At 39.3% G+C, this 24874-nt stretch overlaps 1 protein-coding gene across 2 annotated transcripts; it reads left to right on the top strand.

The window, feature by feature from the left end:
* Positions 1 to 22158, top strand: TRA2A (transformer 2 alpha homolog). Of its 2 annotated transcripts, none has more exons than XM_066238318.1 (8): positions 1 to 217; positions 11918 to 12051; positions 15126 to 15291; positions 16286 to 16474; positions 19010 to 19125; positions 20514 to 20648; positions 20945 to 21009; positions 21334 to 22158. In XM_066238318.1, the coding sequence occupies exons 1-8, from the start codon at positions 182 to 184 to the stop codon at positions 21342 to 21344; spliced, it is 852 nt and encodes a 283-aa protein (XP_066094415.1). In that variant the 5' UTR covers positions 1 to 181; the 3' UTR covers positions 21345 to 22158. The 2 variants fall into 2 exon arrangements, with proteins under 2 accessions (XP_066094415.1, XP_066094414.1); XM_066238317.1 differs by having other exon boundaries at positions 3 to 217; positions 20942 to 21009; positions 21334 to 22157.
* Positions 22159 to 24874: the final 2716 nt, after the last annotated feature.

The following is a 24874-nucleotide window of genomic DNA, read 5'->3' as shown; positions in this document are numbered from 1 at the left end:
GAGGTTTCTGGCGGCGCCGGCGCCATCTTGCAGGAGCTCGCGACCGAGTGGGAGTGGAGTGGGGCGGCCGTTGTTGCCGACTCTTTCCTTCTCCCCGAGGTCCGGTCAGCGGGTAGATTAGGTCACCGGCCCTCAAGGCGGAACTTGTCTCTTATTTAGTTCTGGGGAGCGCCTGGCCGACATGAGTGATGTAGAGGAGAACAACTTCGAGGGCAGAGTGAGTACAAAGCCGCGGGAGCCGTCTTCGGCGGCGGACGGACGCTCGGGGTTTCACGGGGAAGAGCGCGGGCCGTCGGGCCGGGTTGCGGGAAGTCCTGCGGGGATCCGCGAGGAGCAGCCTCTGGAGCCTCCGCGGTTGCTTCCTCACATCCCAAGATGGCTTCTGGGTTCCACTCCTGTCCCCAGACACCACGGGGACCCCCTCCCCCCTTTTTTTTGGAGACTGGCTGGTCCCTGGCCTCCTGGGTCCGATCCCCCCCCCCCCGCGGCGCGCCAGCCCCGAGGCTCCCCGGTCTCCGCTCCGAGGCGCGGGTCCCCGTCGCGGTGGGGCGGGGGGACACGGCCGGCGGTAGGTACCCGCCGCGGCGGCAGCGGCGGCGACCCCGCGCCCCGCGGAGGGTCTCGGGGCCGAGAGCGCGCGGGCTCGCCCGGGCGGGGCGCAGCTGGCGCGGGACTAGCGGGGCCTGTGTCTCCTTGGCTCTCTGTTGCAGTGAGCGGCCGCGTCTCTGGTGGAACCGGCGGCGTGGCGTCTATAAAGGCGAAAAAAGCCTTGAGGTTGAAGGTGGGACGAGCCTAATGAAGTGGTCAGTCAGCGACCGCGGCGACCCTTAAGCGTTCTTAAGACGAGAGCTGTGAGGGGAAAACTACGCGAGGAGCCCTTTTTTCCCCTTAATGTCCCTTCTCCTTTCCTTTCATTTCGAAATGAATGTGGAAATGCTATAACGCCTTGTTCTTCTGATTCCTTGATGTTGGGGTGTTGTGTTTTTTTTCTCTCTCTCTCTCTCTCTTCTTTATATCTCAACTTCTAATGCTTTTTTTTTTCTTCCTATGACCGTTTATCTAAAAATTGACCACTCCTTTACAGGTTTTTACGGTAAAAAAAAAAGGGGGGGGAGGAATTTTCTGTCTTAATCTTATATAACGACACATTTCATGGCTCAGTGTTTTAAAAATAACGAGTCTCGATAACTCACAACGTTTAGCTAAAAATTACAGGCCCTTTTCCATGTTATCTTCTCAACCAGCCAAGAGGGCTCAAAGGTTTTCATGATTTGGGGTCAATGTATAAACATCACAAAGATATGTTATCCTAAGCTTCAATATGCTACTGGAACGTTTATCAGTGTTGGAGTCGTGTTTCCGAAGTTAGCCCCGTAAGTGGAAAGTGTGTGAGTTAGTGTGAAACGCTGAAAACGGATTCCCCAGGCGGCGTGGTCACCTGTACCTTGTGTTAGTGTTCTAGTCACCAGGGGAACCGCCCAAAGAGCCCTCGAGCTGCGTGCTGGATGCAGTGCATTTTGTCCCATCAGAAGGAAACAGATTTGAGTATTAGATTATACATAAAAGGGCTACTTTTAATGCCTTTAAGGTTGGGCTTTTTAAAAAATATTATCTGGAGTGTAGATATAAATGAGCAGTTGATCCCACTCTTTTTTTTTTCTGCTTGTCCAAAAAAAACTTTAAAACCATGTAAGAATATGTCGTGGTAGTTGTAAGCTGCTTCTTGTTTTGAAAATATTAGATAGTTGTTGAAAGGAATTTTGCTGTCCACTAATCTTTCCTCAGATTAATTTTAGTACAAAAAAATTATTTTTGTTAATGTTTGTTTTGATTTGGTCTGAGGAGGTGAAAAGGATTTACTCTTTAGGACCTTGTTTCCCTCAAGTTCTTATTTTTAATCATCAAATCAAGGAATGGAGCAAGCTAATTGTCATTTTACCCACATAACATGTAATTCGTGTAAGATTACCACCCAATTTTAAACTAAAATATATGTAGGCATTTATTTTAATAGAAAGGGGTTTTTTACCTTCCCCCATTCTTATAGTATTTGTTGTCATAGAAAATACTTTTCACAGGTGATACGGAAGTGTATTTTAGTGAACTCCGATTGAATGCATCGGTGCTAAACTGTTACTTTTGTGTGTGTGTGTAAATTGAGGTACTTTTTATTTGCTAACCACAAGCCAGTTTAAAAAGTTTTTATAGAATACAATTGTGTTCTTATCTTTGTATCTACATTTAGAAAAGCTCAAAAAAGGATTTCAAGGTGTTTAAGTAGTTGTTATACTTCCAACTTTTTGATAAAAGAAGAAAAAACTGACAGCTCAGTATTCAGATTTCGTTTTCTTCATCTACAGAATAAACAACACATATTAGCCCTATTAGAGGGCAACTTTCTAGAGACTATAGAACACATTGAAGAACCAGGACTAATACTAAGAGCTTGTACTTGTTTAGAATTTTAGCATCTCCACTTACCCCACCCCCATATATTGACATACTTTCTAATTTACTTCGCACACTAATTTTTCAAGGGCTGGAGTGCCCTTACCATTTTAAAAATAAAAAACTGAGGCCCAGAAGACCCTGCAGCCAGGAATCTGAGATGTTTAAGTCCCAGTCATTTGCTCATTGCATGCAATACTATGCTATATATATTTTGATTTACTTTTTTAAAAACTGCACTGCACTTCAGTGTCTCTGAGTCATTTATGGATTTTACTAAACATAGGAGCTTAATTTTCCATTATAGATTAATATCTCTTCCATTTAAAGGACTGGAGTTTAAAAAAAAGAAAAAACAAGAAAATATAATTGACTCGATTTAGTTATAAGTTATCCTAAGACTTAACCAACCAAAATTTCCTTCTGCCTGAGGTGAAGCTGTTGAGCATCTGCTGCCTTTTTACTAAAAAGGCCAGATGTTCTTCAGGGAGTAAGAGCTTGAAGTCTTAATTTGAGATGACTGACATTTCAAATCTGAGTAAAGTAAGTATATAATCAAGTGCTATGTGATAGAACGAATGCGGAAATCAGAAAATGGAGCCGAGCAGTTCTTGGTGCTACGGGAAAGGAAAAGCTGTGCCCAGTGTGTGAAACCACTTTCGATCTTATGATTAGGGAAATAAATATTGATTGTGTGGGTGTGACAGGAAGTTGAGGGAAGAGTGAGAGATGAAAGATTTGACTAAATATGCATGCAGTCAGATAATAGAGGGTTCTGAATTCTAGATTTATGAATTTGGTCTTAATCTAATATGCTGTAAGGGAGCCATCTATGTATTAATTCTGAGAGGGGTACAATGAAAGGCATTTTAGCAAAGAACAGAGAGACTGGTACAGGAAGAGCAGCAAGGCACATTGAAATATTTAAGGAAGGAAATTATGAAAAATCTGGTCTAAACAGGACATCAGAAGGATAGTTAGAATGAGTGAGACATTTTTAAGGACTCCAAGAGAATAGTGGCACCCTTAAAACGAATAGGTTCATTAAAGCAGTTTGCTTGGGACATGTTTATCAAATTATGAGCTATGACTTTGCATGTCATCTTCATAAAAAGAATGAGTTGTTTGCTTCACACAGCTTCAACTAAAATTAGGATTTTGATCTCAAAAAAATTTTAGTGTTCTCTAGAGGAATTAAGGGAATAAAATTTCAGTTTATCATCTTACTTATTCTCCTAGTTCTTGTTTTTTATTTTATTTTATTTATTATTTTTTTAAGATGCTTGAATCACCTGGTTTATTGAACAAATTAAAAAACACAGCAAGAAACCAAAGGAAAGAGTTGAGGACAGGTTAACATACTTGGGATAGGGTACCAGAGGGTTGGATGGACTACCCACCTGGATCCTGCATTTGCACAGCATTTCTGTGTCCTGCCGCATCAGCCTCTCTTTTGAACAAGAGGGCTCAGGGAAGGATATTACCTGGAGCCAACACATTCTTGTTCTTTTAGAGGTGTTTAGGGGCAGGTCTTTGCCAATTGCTATCATTTTCACATGACCTACTAAATAGCTTTGCCTTTTCTCGGCTTATGTAATGCAAAACATACATAGTGCCAAAATAGAACCATGGTGCATGTCATGTCACAAGTGGTGGCTGACTTCGCCTCTAGTTTTTTTAAAATGAAATTTAGAAAAATACTGAGTTCAAATTTTTTGTCATCTAATAGCCCAGTGTTTTTAACAGATTAATGATTCTTTATTGTGTGGGGTCCATCTTATAATTCCACAGTTGTCTATGCTTTGAAGTACAGTTCAAGACGAAAAGTACTATAGTATATACTTATACTTCCCCCGCCCCGCACCTCACATTTTAGAACTTGTTCCTACCTTTTAAAGAGACTTAGGATTCCCCTTAATATATGATTATTGACTGGGTGATAAAAATGAAGAGCAAAACAAGTTCATCTGTACTGATTTGGGATTAAAATTTGTATGTTGATAACTGTTGAACAGCAGAAATAGCAGATAGTTTATTTCTTTGAAACCTGATTTATAATAATAAGGGTGATGACTACGCTATTAAAAACTTAGCTTGGTAACTGGCTGGGTTTTTTTAAAACCTTACACTGGGTTTTAAAATATTTTATTGTCTGACCTGTCGTGGTGCAGTGGATAAAGTGTTAACCTGGAAAGTTGCTGCTGCTGGTTTGAAACCCAGGGCTTGACTGATAAAGACACATATGGGAGTTGATGCTTCCTGCTCCTTTCTTTCCCACTCTCCCTCTCCTCCCTCCCCCCTCCCTTTCCTCTTTGCTCTAAAATGAATAAATTAAAATATTTTTATTTTTGTTGATGAAATTTTAAAATAATAAGTGAGGTTTGCCTTCCATTTTTTTAAACACTAAATAAAGTTTTTCTATTTTATAGGGAAAAAATGTCAGCACCTTCAAAAGAAACTTAGTTAAGCTTTAGCAATTTAATTTCCTCACTCATCACATCAACCTATTAGAAAAGGATAAGACTTCCTTATAGTAAGGGTTGTAAACTTGAGACAGTTTTATTTGTTTGGGGTTTAATTTATCTTCCTAAAGTTTTAAGTACTATCATCTAATTTTAATGTTTTTGTATTCCATCATTTAAACATAGAAATTATAAACTTAAGGAAACATTTTAATGCTTCAATTTTTATATTTGAGAGACTTTCACTGAAAGGTACTGATTTGCTCCATACAAGTAGAAGGTGGGATTTTAAAAAGGAGCAATGCAATTAATTGTACCCACAGTGCATAACTAATTTTACAGATTTGTCATAGATGCTGCTTATGATATGTACATTTCTCAAAGAGAATAAAGGTCTTGGGATCTAAATGAATATCAAGAGAATTAAATATTTAGGAATGAGCTCCATTAAAGAAATGCAAGTAAACTTTATGGACTTAATTTTGTAAATGAACTAAAGTTGTTTACCTAGGAGATAAAAAAGGTGGAATGGCTATGAAAAATCAGGGTGATAGTTTCCTAGAACTTGCCAGACAGTGTGAAAACTTTTTGTAGAATCAGTGGGTGCTTAGGCATTAAATAACTTACCCTGGAACCTTTGTAAAAGGTAACATATTTACATGCCCTGTTAATACTGATATTCAGCATTAGCAAGACAGAAATGAAGTGAGAAAATGGTAAAGATCAAATGTGGGAAAGAATCTGTAAACCCTGAAAGGGAAAGTTAAGGGGAATAATTAAAGGAAATGTGGTTTTCCCTCCTTCGGTTAAGTTAGTCATGTATTGTGTATAATGCTTATTGTCTCATGATTTTCACAAAAAGTGTGAGTGGCAAAGACCTGACCCATCTGAGGTAGAGGAAAAGTTATAATATTCCCTTGAAATTAAGGCTCTGTAGTCTTAATCAAGATTCATAAACACTTCATGACATTAGAAGATGAGAGTATAAGTAGAGAATTCTATGACAGGTTCTTATTTTAGTAGTTTGCTATTTACTGGCTTTTATTATACCTAAACCATTTTCATTCTTAGAAACTTGTTTTCTGTAGCTTTGAAATTGTCACTTATACACTAGCTTTTTGGAGATAATAATTGATCATGGCATATAAGTTGGCAAGTTTATGAGCCACATTTAAAATCTGTACAAAAGAATATAAATTTTACAGGTAACTTCATAGTTGTGACATGAATTTGATTATATATGTATAAATGCCAGTTCTTGGTTAAGTGTTCCAAAATATTTCTAAACTTGACGAAAGATAGATAAGATTCAATGTTAGAATGTCCGTGAGCCTTTAGATATAAAGACCTCTTTAATTTCACTCAATGCATCATACAAGTATGACCTTAAAGAAAGTAAGGGAAATCATTTAAAATTGCTAATGTTATGAAGTTATTTTCTTATTAAGAAATTATTCTAATAGAAGTTAAGAGTTATTCATTGAGCCTGGGAGTATACCTTTTATAAGTCTGAGAGTCTGTAAGAAACCCATCATACTCGAGAGAAATGACGCAGAACTGCTATTTCTGTAGACTGAAATTAAAGAACTGAGTGAACACAGGTTTCCCACACATCCTAAAAGTGAAATTTGTAGTAAAATAAATATTATTTGGATGATTTAAGCACCAGCACCCCACTTTGGACACACAATTTACGTAAATACACTAGTGTATTTCTATGGAAATAGATACTCAATTTCATAAAGTAGTGGGAAAGTAAATTTTGAGAAAGTTTGTTTTAAAAGCTTATGTTCTATTCACATAGAGTTGAATTTGTATAAACTTGGCACCATTACTTGGCATAGAATTTGCCTTGCCATAATAGTAGAATGGGTTACAGTGTAGCATTTAAATTGATTTATGTGTTTATTTTCATGGGCTTTTAAGTACTAAACATATATATTATTGGAATTTTTCCCCCACTTATACTAGTTTTATTAACAAGCACTGCAATTATTGCTTGCTACAGGAATTATTCATGTTCTACAACAATTGAATAATCCTTTTTCCTGATTAAAAGAATGAAAAATACAGTTGTATTTTAACACAGAAGAAAGATGGTTCTTAGACTGCTTTATTGAATACTCTTTGTTAGTATTTATGGTTAGCTCTCTCTTTATTATTTTGGCTTTGTCCTTCAGCTACCACCAATGGGTACCTTGATAGTAAAGAATAGTTAAAAGAACGAATCGGTTTTTTGAGCAGGTTGGGCAGTGAGAACTTTTTGCTTTAGCTTTTGGTTTATATAGTGGTTATGGTAACATGGAAGCCTGTTTAAGATTTATATTAAAGTTTGTGATATGATGTAGTGACTAGTCAAAGATAGAAAAGGTTAATCTAGCATTTGTCCATATTGGGCTTATTGTAGCCTGGTTTCTAATGCACAGTTCAGTGAAAAGGGCATTTATTTGGTAGCTCATGAGAAATAAATTGCTTAAAAATGGTCAGTATTCATATGACCATTTTTTTCTGTGTGTGAAGACTGGTTTATTAACTACTACATAGTTCTTAGACAGGACTTGGGTATTATGTAAAAGTGATTCTGAACGGGGTTGGGGGGATGCATTCAGGGCAACAGTAGAATATGTAAACAATAAAATCAATAAAAAAATAATTCTGAAGAATTAAAGGTTTATTTTATGGTTTGTAGTTTATTTTTTATTTTAAAGTCTCGAGTCTAAACAGTTTTGGGAGGTTAAACTGATAGTGACAGCTTTGAAACTGAGAGTTAAAGGGGGGTTAAAAGGAGTGTTTCTTAACCTTGAATGATCCTGTGAAGAAATGTGTGCAGATTTAGGTTTTCATTCAAAAAAGGGGGGGAGTGGCAACAAAGGAGGTTAGGTATTTGTAACATCTTGGATAATAAAAAGCAAGCCTTTAAAAATATACTGTCTTAAAAAGATACTGTCATAGCTTAATGCTTTGTTAACAAATAAAGGGAAAATGGCATTTCTTCCACTGAGATGCTATGCCAAGACTGGAATTTAAAACTTAAGATGTTGCCAGCTTTCTGAACCTAATGGACAGTCACCACCCCAAAGTCGTTCAGAAGTTCACTAGAAAACCCAGCAGGAAACAGATAGCAGCTGAAAGCCTTGGGGAGCCTCCTGAATTAAGCAGAAGATTGTAGATGTGTGAAAGAAGTTATATATCATGATGCATATATAACGCTATAGTCTGAATGTTTGTGTTGCCTCAAAATTCATATGTTAAAATCCTAATCTCCAAAAATGATAGTGATAGGAGGTAGGCTTTTGGGAGGTGCTTAGGTTATGAGGGAGGAGCCCTCATAAATGGGATTAGTGTTTTAGAGGCTCCAAAGATCTCCCTAGTCCTGCACTGGCCAGATAGCTCAGTTGGTTAGAACAGTGGTCCCCAACCTTTTTTGAGCCAGGGATCGGTTTAATGTCAGAAAATATTTTCACAGACCGAACTTTAGGGTGGGACGGATAAATGTATCACGTGACCGAGACAAGCATCAAGAGTGAGTCTTAGATGGATGTAAAAGAGGGAATCTGGTCATTTTTAAATAATTTTATCTATCTATCTATCTATTTATTTATTTATTTATTTATTTATTATTTTTGTATTTTTCCAAAGCTGGAAACGGGGAGGCAGTCAGACAGATCCACCCGGCATGCCCACCAGGGGGCAATGCTCTGCCCATCTGGGGCATTGCTCTGTTGCAACCAGGGCCATTCTAGCGCCTGAGGCAGAGGCCATGGAGCCATCCTCAGCACCGGGGTCAACTTTGCTCCAGTGGAGCCTTGATTGCGGGAGGGGAAGAGAGAGACAGAGAGGAAGGAGAAGGGGAGGGGTGGAGAAGCAGACGGGCGCTTCTCCTGTGTGCCCTGGCCAGGAATCGAACCCGGGACTCTTGCACACCAGGCCGACGCTCTACCACTGAGCCAATCGGCCAGGGTCGAATCTGGTCATTTAAAAAAAATAAAATATCATTCAGACTTAAATAAAACGTAAATAATGTAAGTTATTTATTCTTTCTCTACGGACCAGTACCAAATGGCCCACAGACCGATACCGGTCCGCAGCCCAGGGGTTGGGGACCACTGAGTTAGAGCATTGTCCTGAAGCACAGAGGTTGCTGGTCCCATCTCTGATCAGGGCCCATACAGGAACAGCTCAGTGTTCCTGTTTCTCTTTCTCCCTTCCTCTGTCACTGAAATCAATAAATAAAAATTTAAAAATATATATTTTTTGTCCCTTCCAGCATGACAAAATAAAATAAAATTTAAGATGTTAACTGATTACCTTGTTTACATTAGTTTCTAATTGTCGTTTTCAGCACTACTGAGTAATTTTCAATTAGTCATGCCTATGAGGGAAGATTTGAAAATAAATACACCCCTGTATTTGGATTAGAAAGCTTCACAAACATTTAAGAATAAATTTGGAGTTTTAATATAAGATTTTTATTTCTGGCCTAGTAAAATTAAAGGTTTTATAATCTCACAGAGCCCAAAACCTTATATCAGGGGTCCCCAAACTACGGCCCCGCGGGCTACATGCGGCCCCCTGAGGCCATTTATCCGGCCCCCGCCGCACTTCCGGAAGGGGCACCTCTTTCATTGGTGGTCAGTGAGAGGAGCATAGTTCCCATTGAAATACTGGTCAGTTGGTTGATTTAAATTTACTTGTTCTTTATTTTAAATACTGTATTTGTTCCCGTTTTGTTTTTTTTTTTTTACTTTAAGATCTGTGCAGTGTGCATAGAAATTTGTTCATAGTTTTTTTTATAGTCTGGCCCTCCAATGGTCTGAGGGACAGTGAACTGGCCCCCTGTGTAAAAAGTTTGGGGACCCCTGCCTTACATGAATGTATGAAAAGAGCTGTGTTGATGTTCATAGATAGTATTCCATCCACTGCTATTCATTAGTAACATAAATGAGTATTATACCAGAGGATCTGTTTTATAGACTGGAAAGCCAAAAGAGAGGGGGAGGAAATATTTTTATCAGTGTTAGAATGCAGTTACAAGCAAATTAGCTGTACCTTTTTTTCTTTTTTAAGTACTGAATATGCTGCTTTTACAGTTTCAGTGAATGAATGGGTCTAAATTGCTGTTCCTGCTCCAGGCATCTGTCCAGGAATTTAGAGAGTATGTGAGATGTGGTGAAGGACTTTTTGTAGATGACTAAATGGGAGAGGTTAATATTGAACAGGCAAAGTATATATTTCAGTTTTGTTTTCATCTAAAAAAATAAATACGCTTAGCAGCGTTAGTGCACTTCTTAACATTAAATGTAAAGGAAAGGTTTTAAGAATGTTGCATTGTTGGTAGTCTTATGGCATAAATAAAAATTGGTGTGAAATTGGGATAATTATTACGTTAGTAGTCAAGGCTTAAATGGACAGAGAAGCAAAATGTTCCATCCTGCTTTGGTCATAAGTGCCTTGTGTATCTGTCAGATTTAAAAACAGGCTTTTAATCAGTTTGAAATTACTTGAATTTGGAAAGTTTTGTTGTTTAATATTTAACCTCTTTCAGAAGCCAGTCAGGTTTTGATATAGGATATAGTCACTAAAGGGAGTACAAATATGCATAACTGCATAAAATCAGCAAAAATTGTGAACTAAAAGAGGTGGAATTCAAAAATAAAGACTATGTTACTAATTTTATAATAAATTTTGTGCATTTTGATACTTAATATAAAATTTTAAATGGCACATTTGCAAAAAATACATTTATATAGGAATTTACAAGCGTGGGAAAATTTTTAAGAATTTCGTATTTTCTTTTCCCTTTTGTCCAGAACGCTTGTTTCACCTCAGAGCATATCTTCCTGGTTAAGTCAGAGTGAACAAAGATAGTGGTCAGACCAAATCAGGAAATGTTATTAATTGTTATAATTTTTTCTACTTCTTTGAACCTCAGCATGTATCCTATAATGTTTGAGTTTAGATAGGTATGTGCAAATATTTCAGGTTAGGATGCTTTGCTTTAACTTTATTTTGATAGCATGGCTTAGTGAAAGCTTATTTTAAGATCACTGAGAATCTTCAGGTTATAACTTAGTGAAAATGTAAATAAAACAGGTGGGATTTCAGTTTATGTTAGACTTATGCTTGAATTAAGTTTTTATATTCAGATTGTTCACATTTTAGGAACTAGGATGAAAAACATGAAAGGGGAGGAGGGTGAAGAATATGGTAAAAAACATTTAGAAAAATTCAGTAAATTCTCTTTTAATTTTTAGAAACTAGACTTTTGAACAATTTTAAAGATTATAAAATTGTTTTTTAAATAAACTACTTACTTGCACTTTACCTGCTGGCTTTTCCATTTGGTAGATAACATTCTGAACTCCAGCAGAGTTTTATAATCCCCACGTGCTTAAATATACTAAATGTTCTTTTTCCATTAAGGTTAATGTTCGTGAAGAAATTGAAGAGTTTTTTCCAAGAATGTGGAAGATAAATCAAGATAAAAGGCGGCTAATGAAAAGTGTTAAAGATCAGAAAATTAAAATTGAATGGGGGAAAAAATTGAACAGAAGATTGGTCAGATAGAAGCACTTGAATATTTTTTTAAGGCTATTTTGAATTGTTTGAATTGGGGAAGAATACACGAAGTATGAAAAATGAAAAAATGAAGAATGAAGAGAAGTAGAAAGCAAGAGTGAAGTAGAATTAAAAGAATCTGGAAGAATGAATGGGTCCTAGGTTAAGTAAATGTATGGTTTATGTTCCAGTGTCTGTATGATCAAGTTGTAGATGAATTTGCATGATTACTTAGTTAATAGAGAATTGGTGATCTGGTTCAAGTAGGGAATTATTGAGGACAGCAGTATTAACAATGGGTTATTAATGAGCTGAAATTTTTTCTGGAGGGTGTTGCCTAACCATTTGTTTTTCAGGAGCAATCAATATAAATAATTACGGTACTTTAAATGTTAGGTGTTAGGCATCTACGTGACCAGTGCCATTTGTAATACTGTCTTCTTTGTTAGGAGTCTCGCTCTCAGTCAAAATCTCCAACGGGAACTCCTGCTCGTGTAAAATCGGAGAGCAGGTCAGGATCTCGTAGTCCATCGAGGGTTTCCAAACATTCTGAATCCCATTCTCGATCAAGATCAAAGTCCAGGTATGTGGTTTAAATAATATTAAAAATTGCCTGACCTCTGGTGGCGCAGTAGATAAAGCGTCGACCTAGGAACATTGAGGTTGCCGGTTCAAAACCCTGCACTTGTCTGGTCAAGGCATATATGGGAGTTGATGCTTCCTGCTCCTCCCTTTCTCCCCCCCTCTCCCTCCCTCCTCTCTAAAATGAATTTTAAAAAAATACATCAAATGCTTAATATTAAAAATGCTTTCCTTGGAGTTTTTAGGGCAAAGTGGTTTTTGCAAAATCCCTTCTTTTTGTAGCATTTTATATAGAGATTTCACCAAAGAGTCAAAATCATGAAGTAGTTTTCTCAAACTGTTTAGAAATGGAGTTTAAGGATGAATAATATAGCCCTGGCTGGTGGCTTAGTGGATAGACTGTCAGCCCAGCATGTGGATATCCTGGGTTCGATTCCTTTTCAGGGCACACAGTAGAAGTGCCCATCTGCTTCTCTCCCTCTTCCCCTCCCAAAGCCACTGTCTTGATTGGTTTGAGTGTAGCCCTCTAAGCACTGATAGCTAGGTTGGTCCAAGCGTGTCAGTTGAGGGCACTAAAAATAGTTCAGAACTCTAGCATTGGCCACAGACAGGGTTGCCAGGTGAATCCCAGTTAGGGTGCATGCAGGAGTCTGCCTCTCTTATCTTCCCTCCTCACACAAAAAAGGAGAGAGAGAAAAATGAATAATACATTCTAATTAAAGACTTAGATAAAGTAGCATTATTTCTAAGCTCAATCTATCAGATACTAGCTAGCTATTAAAAAATATGTCAGTTGATTTAAATGTGTTTGCCATTGGAGCATTAGTGTTTGGTTTTATGTAATATTTGTACAACAAAAATGGCAATTTTTTCCATTGGAGACTTGGTGTGTAATTTAGTTCAGGAAAAGTTGATATATATTGTGCTGGTTATCAAAATTATTTGAGAAGCTTTTTCAAAATTCACATTTCAGCTACATTTCTTTTCCTAGAACTTCTGACTTAGGTGCAGGGTGGAACTCCGGTCAGGTGTAATTGGTCCTGGGGGTAGGGGCTGAGTAATTACGAGCCCCTACCACTACCTCCCCAACAAAATTGGGGTAACCATTCTAAGGTCCACTGTATCACATGTCCCAGGTGTACTAGGTGAGGAAAACAGCCTGGGCAGTTGGTTTGATAAATCTTTGTAATTTCTTGATTAGAGACAATTTATGCTCAAGCCAGCAACCCTGCACTCAGGCCAGTGAGCCCACGCTCAAGCCAGTGACCTTGGGGTTTTGAACCTGGGTCTTCTGCATCCCAGTCTGACGCTCTATCCACTGTGCCACCACCTGGTCAGGCTCTTTTTTTTTCTTTCTTTCTTTCTTTCTTTCTTTTTTTTTTTTTTTTTTTTTTGTATTTTTCTGAAGCTGGAAATGGGGAGAGACAGTCAGACAGACTCCCGCATGCGCCCGACCGGGATCCACCCAGCACGCCCACCAGGGGGCAATGCTCTGCCCCTCCGGGGCGTCGCTCTGTTGCGACCAGAGCCACTCTAGCGCCTGGGGCAGAGGCCAAGTAGCCATACCCAGCGCCCGGGCCGTCTTTGCTCCAATGGAGCCTCGGCTGCGGGAGGGGAAGAGAGAGACAGAGAGGAAGGAGAGGGGGAGGTGTAGAGAAGCAGATGGGCACTTCTCCTGTGTGCCCTGGCCGGGAATCAAACCCGGGACTTCTGCACGCCAGGCCGACGCTCTACCACTGAGCCAACCAGCCAGGGCCATCTTTTTCTTTTTAAAGAAAGTTGAGCCCTGGCCGGTTGGCTCAGCGGTAGAGCGTCGGCCTAGCGTGCGGAGAACCCGGGTTCGATTCCCAGCCAGGGCACACAGGAGAAGCGCCCATCTGCTTCTCCACCCCTCTGCCGCGCTTTCCTCTCTGTCTTTCTCTTCCCCTCCTGCAGCCAAGGCTCCATTGGAGCAAAGATGGCCCGGGCGCTGGAGATGGCTCTGTGGCCTCTGCCTTAGGCGCTAGAGTGGCTCTGGTCGCAACATGGCGACGCCCAGGATGGGCAGAGCATCGCCCCTGGTGGGTGTGCCGGGTGGATCCCGGTTGGGCGCATGCGGGAGTCTGTCTGACTGTCTCTCCCTGTTTCCAGCTTCAGAAAAATGAAAAAGGAAAAAAAAAAGAAAAGGAAAAAAAAAGTTGAGCCCTGGCCAGATAGCTTGGTTGGTTAGAGCATCGTCAGGGCACATACAGGAACAGATTGATGTTTCTGTCTCTGTCTCTCTCTCCCTCTCCTATCCTCTCTCTCTCAAATCTATTTTTAAAAAAGAAAGTTGCACCCTGGCTGCATGGTTTGATTAGTTGGAGCATTCTCCTGAAGTACAAGGGTTGCTGGTTTGATCCCCAGTCAGAGCACGTGCAGGGGCATACTGATGTTCCTGTCTCTCTCCTTCCTCTGTCTAAAATCAGTAAAATAAACATTTAAAAGAGGAAGTTGAGCTTTAACATGCTTGTAAGGTAAGGTGAAAAGGGGGATGTAGAAGAGATAGACTAAGAACAAGGAGAGATTATAGTGATTAAGAGGCAAGAGGAGCCTGCCCAGGTGGTGGCGCAGTGGATAGAGCATCAGACTGGGACGTGGAGAACCCAGGTTTGAAGCCCCGAGGTTGTGGGCTTGAGCGCGGGCTCATCAGCTTGAGCATGGGGTCGCTAGCTTGAGCACAGGGTTTCTGGCTTGAATGTGGGATCATAGACATAACCCCAAGGTTGCTGGCTTGGAGCCCAGGGTCACTGGCTTAAGCAAGTGGTCGTTGGCTCAGCTGGAGCTCCCAGTCAAGGCACATAAGAGAAAGCAATCAACAAACAACTAAGGTGCTACGACAAAGAATTGATGCTTCTCATCTCTCCCTTCCTGGCTGCCTATTTCTATCTTTCCTTCTCTCTGACACTCTCTATCTCTGTCCAACACAAGAGAGAGAGAACAAGAGGAAGACTACCCTTTCCTCAGAAAGGGGCTGAGAATAAGTGGGGATAAATGTATAGGTTGTTGCATTAATCGTTTGTTTCCATATTACCTAAATTTATGTCTTTCCAAAAGGTCAAGGTCACGGAGGCATTCTCATAGACGATACACTCGATCCAGATCCCATTCTCACTCTCACAGGAGACGATCTCGAAGTAGGTCCTATACACCAGAATACCGGCGTCGAAGGAGCCGAAGTCATTCTCCAATGTCTAACCGAAGAAGACATACAGGAAGCAGGGTATGTGATATTTAAAAGTTAATGAAAAGTTATTTTGTCTTTTATATGTGTTTAGTCATAGCATACTGTCTTGCTTTATAAGAGCAAGCCATTGTTTAAGAAGTAATACTCAACAAACATCTTCAAGTGGTATAGATATTACTTAGTATACATTTAAATGTATTTTATTTTCTTGACCTTTGAGTAGTTAAAGAGTTGAAATTTAGGGTGAAATGATATATCCTAAGAATTAAAATGAAAAGCGTAAACGGAGTTGAGAATATTGAGATAAAGGGTTTTATGTTGGTTGAGGGCAGGAGTAAACAGCAAGTGAATACTGAAAACTGGAGCAATAGCTAGCGTGCACAGTATGAGCACTGTGCAAAGTTCTTTAATACATTGAATACTCCTGACATTTGTGAGGCAAGTTACCATGGTATGGATAAGGAAATTGAATCTTGAATGTGAGGTCGCTGTTTGTTTTTGGCTAACTGGCAGGGCCCAGGTTTCAACCAGACTCTTGACTCTAATGTTCCTGGGCAGAACTGCTGTGCTGTGTTTCTCCCATGTGATGCTGAGTCTTTTAACTCTGGTGGAATCTGCTAAGGAATAAAAATAGGCCAGGGGTGAGGGGAATCTATTCAGCAGTTGTGAATGAAGTCAGATTAGTACACATCGATAAGAGATGTAAAATATTTGAATAAACTAGAAATACGGCATTAAACTAAGGAAGAATTCTTAGTATACATTCTGTAAGTTGCTGGCCTAGAGAGTCTGGTTGTTTTTATTCAGTCTACAACCTGAAGTATATTCCAAAGAAAGCCCGAGTAGATTGTGAACTGCAAGATATAACTCATCTGGGTTTTAGGGGGTTTTTTCCTCTTAAATTATTTCCAAGTCACTTGAAACAGTGTAGTATATGTATCAGGTGAGGTGTTCTAAGCAAAGTGTTTCTCTGTGTTTCAATTTTATTTTAATTTGGAGCTTAAAATTAAATGACATCTGTATTCAACAGGCAAATCCAGATCCCAACACTTGTCTTGGAGTGTTTGGCCTCAGTTTGTACACAACAGAGAGAGATCTTCGTGAAGTATTTTCACGATATGGACCGTTGAGTGGTGTCAATGTGGTTTATGATCAGCGAACTGGGCGATCACGAGGATTTGCTTTTGTCTATTTTGAGAGAATAGATGACTCAAAGGAGGTAATTTTGTTTTTATAATTGTTACTTTGAACATTTTCTGCTGTGCATGATTATAGTATTGAGTTACTATTAAAAGATGATTAACTGGCTTCCAGTTCCATAAATATTATGTCCTCTTTCATTCTTGATCTAGTCAAACTCTGTGTGTTAGTGTTACAATTAGTAGAATGGCCAGTTTCATTTTCCAGCTAATACTTTCTTGGGTAGGCATATATTTTTTGAAATCTGGCCCTGTAAAGTAAGATGTATATGTTTGAGTTAATGGAAAATGTGAAGTATGTGATTCTTTAGAATAAGCCTTATGCACATTTCAAGCATTTGAGTCAGTTGACTTTTTAGCCTTACAGTCTTTAGGTTTAATCTGTTTAATTGTGTGTCTAACTCCCTGTGTATAGATACAAAGCTTTGGTTTTCTATTCTCCTAATAGTCATCTATCATTCTGTTCTATAATTGAAGAAATAAGCCCTGGCTGGTGGCTCAGTGGATCAAGTGTCATCCAGGTGCACTGAGGTCGCTGGTTTGATCCCTGGTCAGGGCACGTACAAGAAGCACAACTAAGTGAGACAATAAGTTGATGCTTCTCTCTTTCTCTCTTCCCCTGTTCCCTCTCTCTTCCTTTCTCCTTTCCTCCCTCTCTCTCAGATCAATGAAAAAAGAGGGAAGGACAGGGAGTGAGAAGTATCAACGTGTAGTTGCTTCACTTGAGTTGCTAATTGCTTGTCATATGTGCCTTGACCGGGCATGCCCAGGGTTTCAAACTGGCGACCTCAGCGTTCCAGGTCGACGCTTTTATCCACTGCGCCACCACAAGCCAGGCTCAAATCAATGGAAAATTTTTATGTGTGCCATGTTTTTGTTTTATTATTTTTGAGGGAGAGAAAGAGAGACACATCAACTTGTTTTTCCACTTATTTATGCATTTATTGGTTGGTGCTTTATGTGCCCTGCCTAGGGATCAAACCCTCAATGTTGGCGTTTTGGGATGACTCTGTAACCAACTGAGCTAAGCAGCTAGGGTTGTATGGTGCCGTTCTTTTTGTTTTGTTTTGTTTTGTTTATTTTGTTGGTTTTGGGGGGGGGGGAGAAACTTTGATCTATTCTTGTATGTGCCCTGACTGAGGATTGAACTGGCAGCTCTGTGCTTCTGGACGATGCTCTAACCAACAGAACTTGTGCCATTCTTAATTTGCCTAACAATGATTTAAATTAGTGCTATTCTAATGTAATAGGTATTGAATTGTAAAGGAAGGAGTAGGCTTGCTAAAAGTTTATAGTGATTGAGTTAGGATACTCCATTTTAAGAAATTTGAAGCTTACTGTTAAGAGTTGGTCAAACCTTGTCCTGGCCTTAGAGCTCAGTTGGTTAGAGCATTGTCCCAATATGTAAAGGTTGCAAGTTGGATACCTCATCAGGGCACATAGAGGAAGAGATCAGTGTTTCTGTCTTTCTCCCTTCCTCTCTCTAAAATCAATAAATTTCTTTTTAAAGATTTTATCAAACCTTAATAAATGACAAGTATTAGCATTTCTTTTTTGAACCATATTACATGTGACAATTGTTGACAATAGATCATTGCTTTCTGCATCAACAGTGCCTGTTTGCAACCTAAGCAATCATAATAAATGTTAGCATATCTTTTTAAAATAAGAGAGACTACTATCTAGTGGATAGAGACCAGGGATGATATTAAACATTCTGTAGTGCACAGGATAGCCACCCATAGAAAAGAACCAGCAATTCCAAAGTGTATAGTACTGAAGTTGAAAAATCCTGGAAAAGTCTAACAAAATATGCTTCAGGTTGTAAGTCCTTTATGTAATAGTTATTTTAATGTTTTGTCAGTGTTGATAGGATTTTTTTAGTGTCAAAGATCAGTGATGGGGGGAATATAAATGTAGGTATAAAGACAGGAGCACTTATTGACAGGTTTAGAGGTTCCTCTGTTTTTAAAATATATTTATTGATTTTAGAGAGAAAGGTAGGGGGAGAGAGGGAGAGAGAGAAACATACATATGTTCCTGTATGTGCTCTGACTGGGATTGAACCCACAACCTTGGTGTATTGGGATGATGCTTAACTGGCCGAACAATCCAGCCAAGGCTTGGAGGGTCCTTTACATTAACAGGTCACTAGGTGGCAGTGTGTTCTTAAGGAATGGCTTGACTAGGTGAGACTTGTCAGCTGAATTGCAATTTCTGCTTTGAGTTATACAGACTGAAATTAGTTACTGCACTCTCATACTTCTGAAGGTGCAGGCTTCCCTGAGTTATGTAGTTTCTTCTCTCTGGCTGTAGCTGCCCCCATTCTTTCAGCACCAGCCTGCTTAAGTGTCCGTATGTGCATTAGAAAACTCAATCTTATTGATACGCAGATAGCAGGGATATAGAATCCTATCGCCTGTTGTTTGAAAATGAAGTGTCTAGAGAATTTTAATTTTTGAAATTTTAAATGGAAAGTGTGTTAAATTTCTTAGTTTTGGTAATCTCTCCTTGGTGAATTATACATGACTTTCTATGCCTATTCTCCTTTACAGGCTATGGAAAGGGCAAATGGAATGGAGCTGGATGGTAGAAGAATTCGTGTAGATTATTCTATCACCAAGAGAGCACACACACCTACACCGGGCATCTACATGGGCAGACCAACTCAGTAAGAGTTCAAGATTCCTAAAGCTAAACTCTCATAGCCGGAACTTCACCAGAAATGTCTATAAAATTTAGTTACTCAAAAGATAAAACTTTTTCTATATTTAAAATGGAAATTAATTTTATACATTCCTTGAATCATTTTATTTATTTTTTATACATACAGTTGACCCTTGAAAATGGGGTTAGGGGAACCAACTCCTGTATAGTTAAAAATCTATATATGGTAGAGTGTCGGCCCAGCGTGTGGAAGTCCTGGGTTCAGTTCCTGGCTAGGGCACACAGGAGAAGTACCCATCTGCTTCTCCACCCCTTCCTCTTCTCCTTCCTCCCTCTCCCCCTCTCTCCCCCTTCCGCAGCCAAGGCTCTATTGGAGCAAAGTTGGCCTGGCTCTGAGGATGGCTCCAGAGCCTCCACCTCATGCACTAGAATGGCTCCAGCAGAAACTGAGCAACGCCCCAGATGGGCAGAGCATTGCCCCCTGGTGGGCATGCCCGGTAGATCCCAGTTGGGCGCATGCAGGAGTCTATCTGACTGTCTCCCCGCTTCTAACTTGGGAAAAGTACACACACAAAAAAATCCGTGTATAACTTTTGAGTCATCAAAAACTTAGTTTAGGCCTGCCCTAGAGTGATGCAGTGGATAGTGTTGACCTGGAATGCTGAGGTCATTGGTTTGAAACCCCAGGCTTACTGAGTCAAGGCATATATGAGTTGATGCTTCCCGCTCCTCTTCCCCTTCTTTTGCTCCCTCCCCCTCTCTCCCCCTCCCTCTCTCTCACCCTTACCCTCTTCCTCGACCTCTCTCCTCACTTAAAATAAATGACTTTAAAATAACAACAGCTTAGTTTTCCCCAGCACAGGTATTGATTGGGGAGTAAATCTGCATGTAAGTAGATCCATACAGCTCAAGGGTCAACTGCATGTATATGAGCAGGGGGATAAATTAGAACTATTGAAGTGCATTTCTATACAAATAGAAAAATTATTGCATACTAGAAAAATATTGTACGCTTTTAGTAAATGTGATTTGGGTAGCCTCTGTGCATAGGAAAGGGTTATACTGATATTAGTGTTTATTTTTTAAAAAAAGAGCCAACTTTCACATTGTGTAGAACAAAATAGCTGTTTAAATTCTTGAAATTTTTTTTTAATGCTTGATGTTTTTGAATTATTTTGAATTAGTCATAAGTACAAACATCTTAGCATTTTTGTATTGTTTCCCAGCTCAGTGCACTTCACCTTGTTGAAAGGTCCTGCTGATTTAGGTAGTACATTAATAGAAGGGCAGTCATGGTTTGGAGAGTTGGGTGATATCTATTTTACTTTTTATATTAAATGATCCTATAAAATAGGCGTTGGCATTGGTGTGAGATTTTCTGTTTCTCTGTAGCAGTGGCGGTGGTGGCGGTGGAGGCGGCGGTGGTGGTGGCGGCGGCGGCGGAGGTGGCAGACGTCGAGACTCGTACTACGAGAGAGGATATGAGCGCGGCTATGACAGATACGAAGACTATGATTACCGGTACAGGTAATGTCTTCACTTGTGATTTCTGTTCTAAGTTAGATTATAGTAGTAGTATTGGGCACTATTGATTTATGTTTGATTTATATTAATAAAAATACTTGGATGATTTTCTCATTATCTGTATTGCCAGTATTTTGTTCTGCCATGTATTTACTTACTGTTTTAGTATCATTGGCACACAGAGAACTTAATAGTTACCAGCTAGGGTCCATTATTATTTTGAATGATGGGGAATTTTTATTTTCTTCTACCTCAATGGATTGTGTGTTTGCTAAGTAATCTTTTGTTTCCTACAGAAGAAGGTCACCTTCCCCTTACTACAGTCGATACAGATCACGATCGAGATCTCGTTCCTACAGCCCAAGTACGTACCCTTGTGCTTTTTAACATTAAGAACCTCCTATCATACTGAGGTCACCGGTTGAAAACCCTGGGCTTGCCTGGTCAAGGCACATATGGGAGTTGATGCTTCCTCCTCCTCCCCTTCTCTCTCTCTCTCTCTCTGGCTCTCTTTTTGTCTCTCTCCTCTCTCTAAAATGAATATATAAAATCCCCCCCAAAAATAAAAAAACGCATTTTGAATTAATGGTTGATTTTAGAAAACTAGGGTATATGGTGACTGTTAATAGTTGGAAAAATAATAAATCAAATTAGAATTGTCATTTTGACTTTCTTTTTTCTCTTTCAGGACGCTATTGACAGAGAATGGTTGCAGTTGAGGATATCCTTTTCTCTCTTGTTTAATTCTGGATTTCCCTGAGCTTCTGATCCTTTCTACTTCTTAAAAAGAACCCTTAAAAAATCTTTAGTTTATTTAGCATCGACACATTTTCAATTGTATTGCTGTTTTCCACCCCTTTTATTTACTCTTAAAGATGTAATTGTCATTTTGAGTAAACATCTTGAGTAAAAAAGGAACAGCCCCCCAGTGTTATGCTTTGTAATTTTTTTTTTTTTTTGCTTTTACAGAAAATTAACTCCTGACTAATCAAAAGAGGAAAGAAATTATCTCTCTAAAGCTTCTTTTGTGTTAGATATTATATTAGAAATCTGCATTTACCACAGACTTCTTTAAAACTTTCTTTTGAGGAAGATAGTAACACATCAGGTAGTTAAGTCATGTAAAGTTTGGGGTGGCATGGAGCAGTCAAATAGTTGAGTGTAGAAAGTTTGAGGCTATGAAAGAAAACGTCTTTTCTTTTGAAAAATGGAAATTTTGAACCCTAAAGATTACATTTTTTTTATAGATGGAAAGTTTGTGGACTCCTATAAAATGTGTTGTATTTAAAATACATCTGTTAAAGCTTAAAAACTTAAAGTGTGATTTTTGTGTTGAATCTATTGAAGTTTTAAGTATTCGCTTAATTATAGGAGGACAACCCTTATTTATTACTTAGAGCAATTGTATACTTTGTTGTTAGACATTTTGGTATAGGAACAAAGGGTAGGCAGGCTATTATGTAGTATGTATGGGGAAAAGTAGTCTCCTTTCAAATAAAAGTTAATTTCTTTGAAAACGGGACTGTCTCTTTATTGTGTTACAACGGGAAAATATAACTGCATTGATTTGGGAACCAGTCTTTCCTTTTTCTAACATTTTTTGCTTATACCTAAATGTAATCCTTGTCTCTTTTTTCTTTTTTTATTGATTGATTTGCAGAGGGGGGAGAAGAGAAAGAAACATTGATTTGTTGTTCCACTTATGCATTCATTGGTTAAATTTTTTATTTTTTAAAGCGAGAGACAAAAAGGGAGAAATGAGAACCATCAACTCGTAGTTGTGGCACCTTAGTTGTTCATTGATTGTTTTCCCATACATGCTTTGACCGGGAGGGTCCAGCCGAGTCAATGACCCCTTGCGCAAGCCAGCGACCATGGGTCATGATGATCCCACGTTCAAGCCAGTAACCCTGCACTCAAGCTGGCGACCTCATGGTTTTGAGTCTGGATTCCCAGCATGCCAGGTAACAGCTCTATGTACTGCACCACTGCCTGGTCAGGTTATTGGTTAATTCTTATATGTGCCCTGACCAGGGGTTATACCCACAACCTTGGTATATCAGGACAGTGCTCTAACCCAGTGATTTTCAACCTTTGTTTCTCACGCACTCATAAACTAATTACTAAAGAAAAAGGGCCCTGACCTCTTCTTTAGTACCTAATTTATTTGTGCCATGAGATGAAAATTGGTTGTATTTAGTCAGGGGCACTGACCTTAGTAATTAGTGTGTGTTTGTGCCATGAAAAAAGGTTGAAAATCACTGCTCTAAACCAATTAAGCTGCCCAGCCTGGGCCTAATTCTTTTCTTATTCAGTCTTTAAAAACCTTTGTTTTAGCCTGACCAGGGGGTGGCGCAGTGGATAGAGCATTGGACTGGGATGTGGAGGACCCAGGTTCAGGACCCGGAGGTTACCAGCTTGAGCCCAAGGTCGCTGGCTCGAGCAAGGGGTTACTGAGTCTGCTGAAGGCCCACGGTCAAGGCACATATGAGAAAGCAACCAATGAACAACTAATGAGCTGCAATGAAGTATTGATGTTTCTCATCTCTCTCCCTTCCCGTCTGTCCCTAACTGTCCCTCTCTATGACTCTCTGCCACAAAAAAACAACAACAAAAACACTTTGTTTTACTCTTCCTTTTTGGTTGACCAAGTTGTAAATATTGAGAGTATTCAGTATCAAGCACCAGATATGGTTCAAGTCTTCAGAAAGCCCACATTCTACCTGGCTGGGGGTTAGTTCAGTTGGTTAGAGCATTGTCCCAAAACGACACGGTTGTGGGTTAGAATCCCCAGTCAGGGCACACGCAAGAATCAACCAATGAATGCATAAGTGAAACAGCAAATTGATGTTTCTCTCTCATTCTCTCTCCTTGACTCTCTCAAATCAAAATCTTTTTAAAAACTTTTGCCTAACCTGTGGTGGCGCAGTGGATCAAGCGTCAACCTGGAACACTGAGGTTGCCATTTTGAAGCCCTGGGTTTGTCTGGTCAAGTCACATATGGGAATTGATGCTTCCTGCCCCTCCCCCCCATTCTCATTCTCCCTCCCTCCCTCCCTCCCCTCTAAAATGAATGAATAAAATATTTTTTAAAAATATTAAGTCCTCACTTTTGTAAGGAACACATTTGAATGACTACTGTAACATAAGAGAGTTTTAGCAGAGGTGGCTGTTGTTTCTGGTAACCTTTATAAAAAGGTTATTAAGAGCATTAGCTCTTTTGTTTTTCTCCCTCAAAGCAGATATAAAAGATGATTATGATTTGTGTAATCAATGGGATCTATGAGACTGAAGGCAGACTTTTTTTAAAATTGACTTTGGAGAAACATCGATGTTTCTGTTCCATTTATTTATGCATTCATCAGTTGCTTGTGTGCCCTGACCAGAGATCAAACTCAGAACCTTGGCATATCGGGACAAGGCTCTAACCAACAGTTACCTAACCAAGGCTCAAATAAAAAGGCTATCAAAAGAACAAAGCAATCTCTTGTTGGTTCCTGGGGCTTTTATTTTCTTTAATCCAGGTTATTAAAAGATTGCGATTCATTGCCCTAAAGAACATTAATTTGACAACTATGGGACTACAGTACTTTATAATCTAAGCAATTTATCAACAAAAAGTGATAACATTGGCCACAATTTGGAAGAAAATAGCCAGATGCAGAGACTGAGCATAATTAAACATGTAGATGTGTTAAATACCTGTTGCTGAAAAAGCAAGGGAGGAGAATAGGGAAGTGAGGGGGGGTATACAAGTTAAAATGGGGCAGTCTGAAGTCTCCTGAGAAGGTGAAATCTGAGTAAATCTGAAAGAAGGGGAGAGGGAAGCTTGTGGATATCTGGAAGAAGTGTTAGGTATGGGAACAGCAAATGTGATGGCCTTACAAGGCAGAAGAATTCCTGGAATGTTGGGGAAGACATGGTGATACCTTAAGGGAAGGGTGCAGAGGTACGTTTCAACCCTCATGGTGGATTCTTTTATAGAAAGGAAACCTATCGGTGAGTGGATGGGTGTAATGTTACATATATATAGATAGTATCAGCTTAAAGAGTAGATGGGTTACATTGTATGGATGAGCAATGTAGAAATAAAAATTGGGGTATTTCTGGGCCTCTTCTGTTACCTATATTAAAGTGAAATTTTTCAACTAATTTGAAGGTAAGGAAAACTCCCATTTTTAATGTTACTAGAATTTTTAGTGAAGTCTTGTCTCTAACTCCTTAAAACT

Source organism: Saccopteryx bilineata, chromosome 7 (genome assembly GCF_036850765.1).
Source record: "Saccopteryx bilineata isolate mSacBil1 chromosome 7, mSacBil1_pri_phased_curated, whole genome shotgun sequence".
Lineage (NCBI taxonomy): Eukaryota > Metazoa > Chordata > Mammalia > Chiroptera > Emballonuridae > Saccopteryx > Saccopteryx bilineata.
Note: the sequence above shows the minus strand (reverse complement) of the source record. Positions and strands in the feature narration are given on the sequence as shown.

What these genes read in the sequence shown, in the direction of transcription:
- TRA2A (XM_066238317.1), top strand. Translation starts at nt 182, where the DNA reads ATGAGTGATGTAGAGGAGAACAACTTCGAGGGCAGA. An exon ending in GAAGACATACAGGAAGCAGG is followed by an intron (nt 15,292 to 16,285) that starts GTATGTGATATT and finishes TGTATTCAACAG; the next exon opens with GCAAATCCAGATCCCAACAC. An exon ending in GACTATGATTACCGGTACAG is followed by an intron (nt 20,649 to 20,941) that starts GTAATGTCTTCA and finishes TGTTTCCTACAG; the next exon opens with AAGAAGGTCACCTTCCCCTT.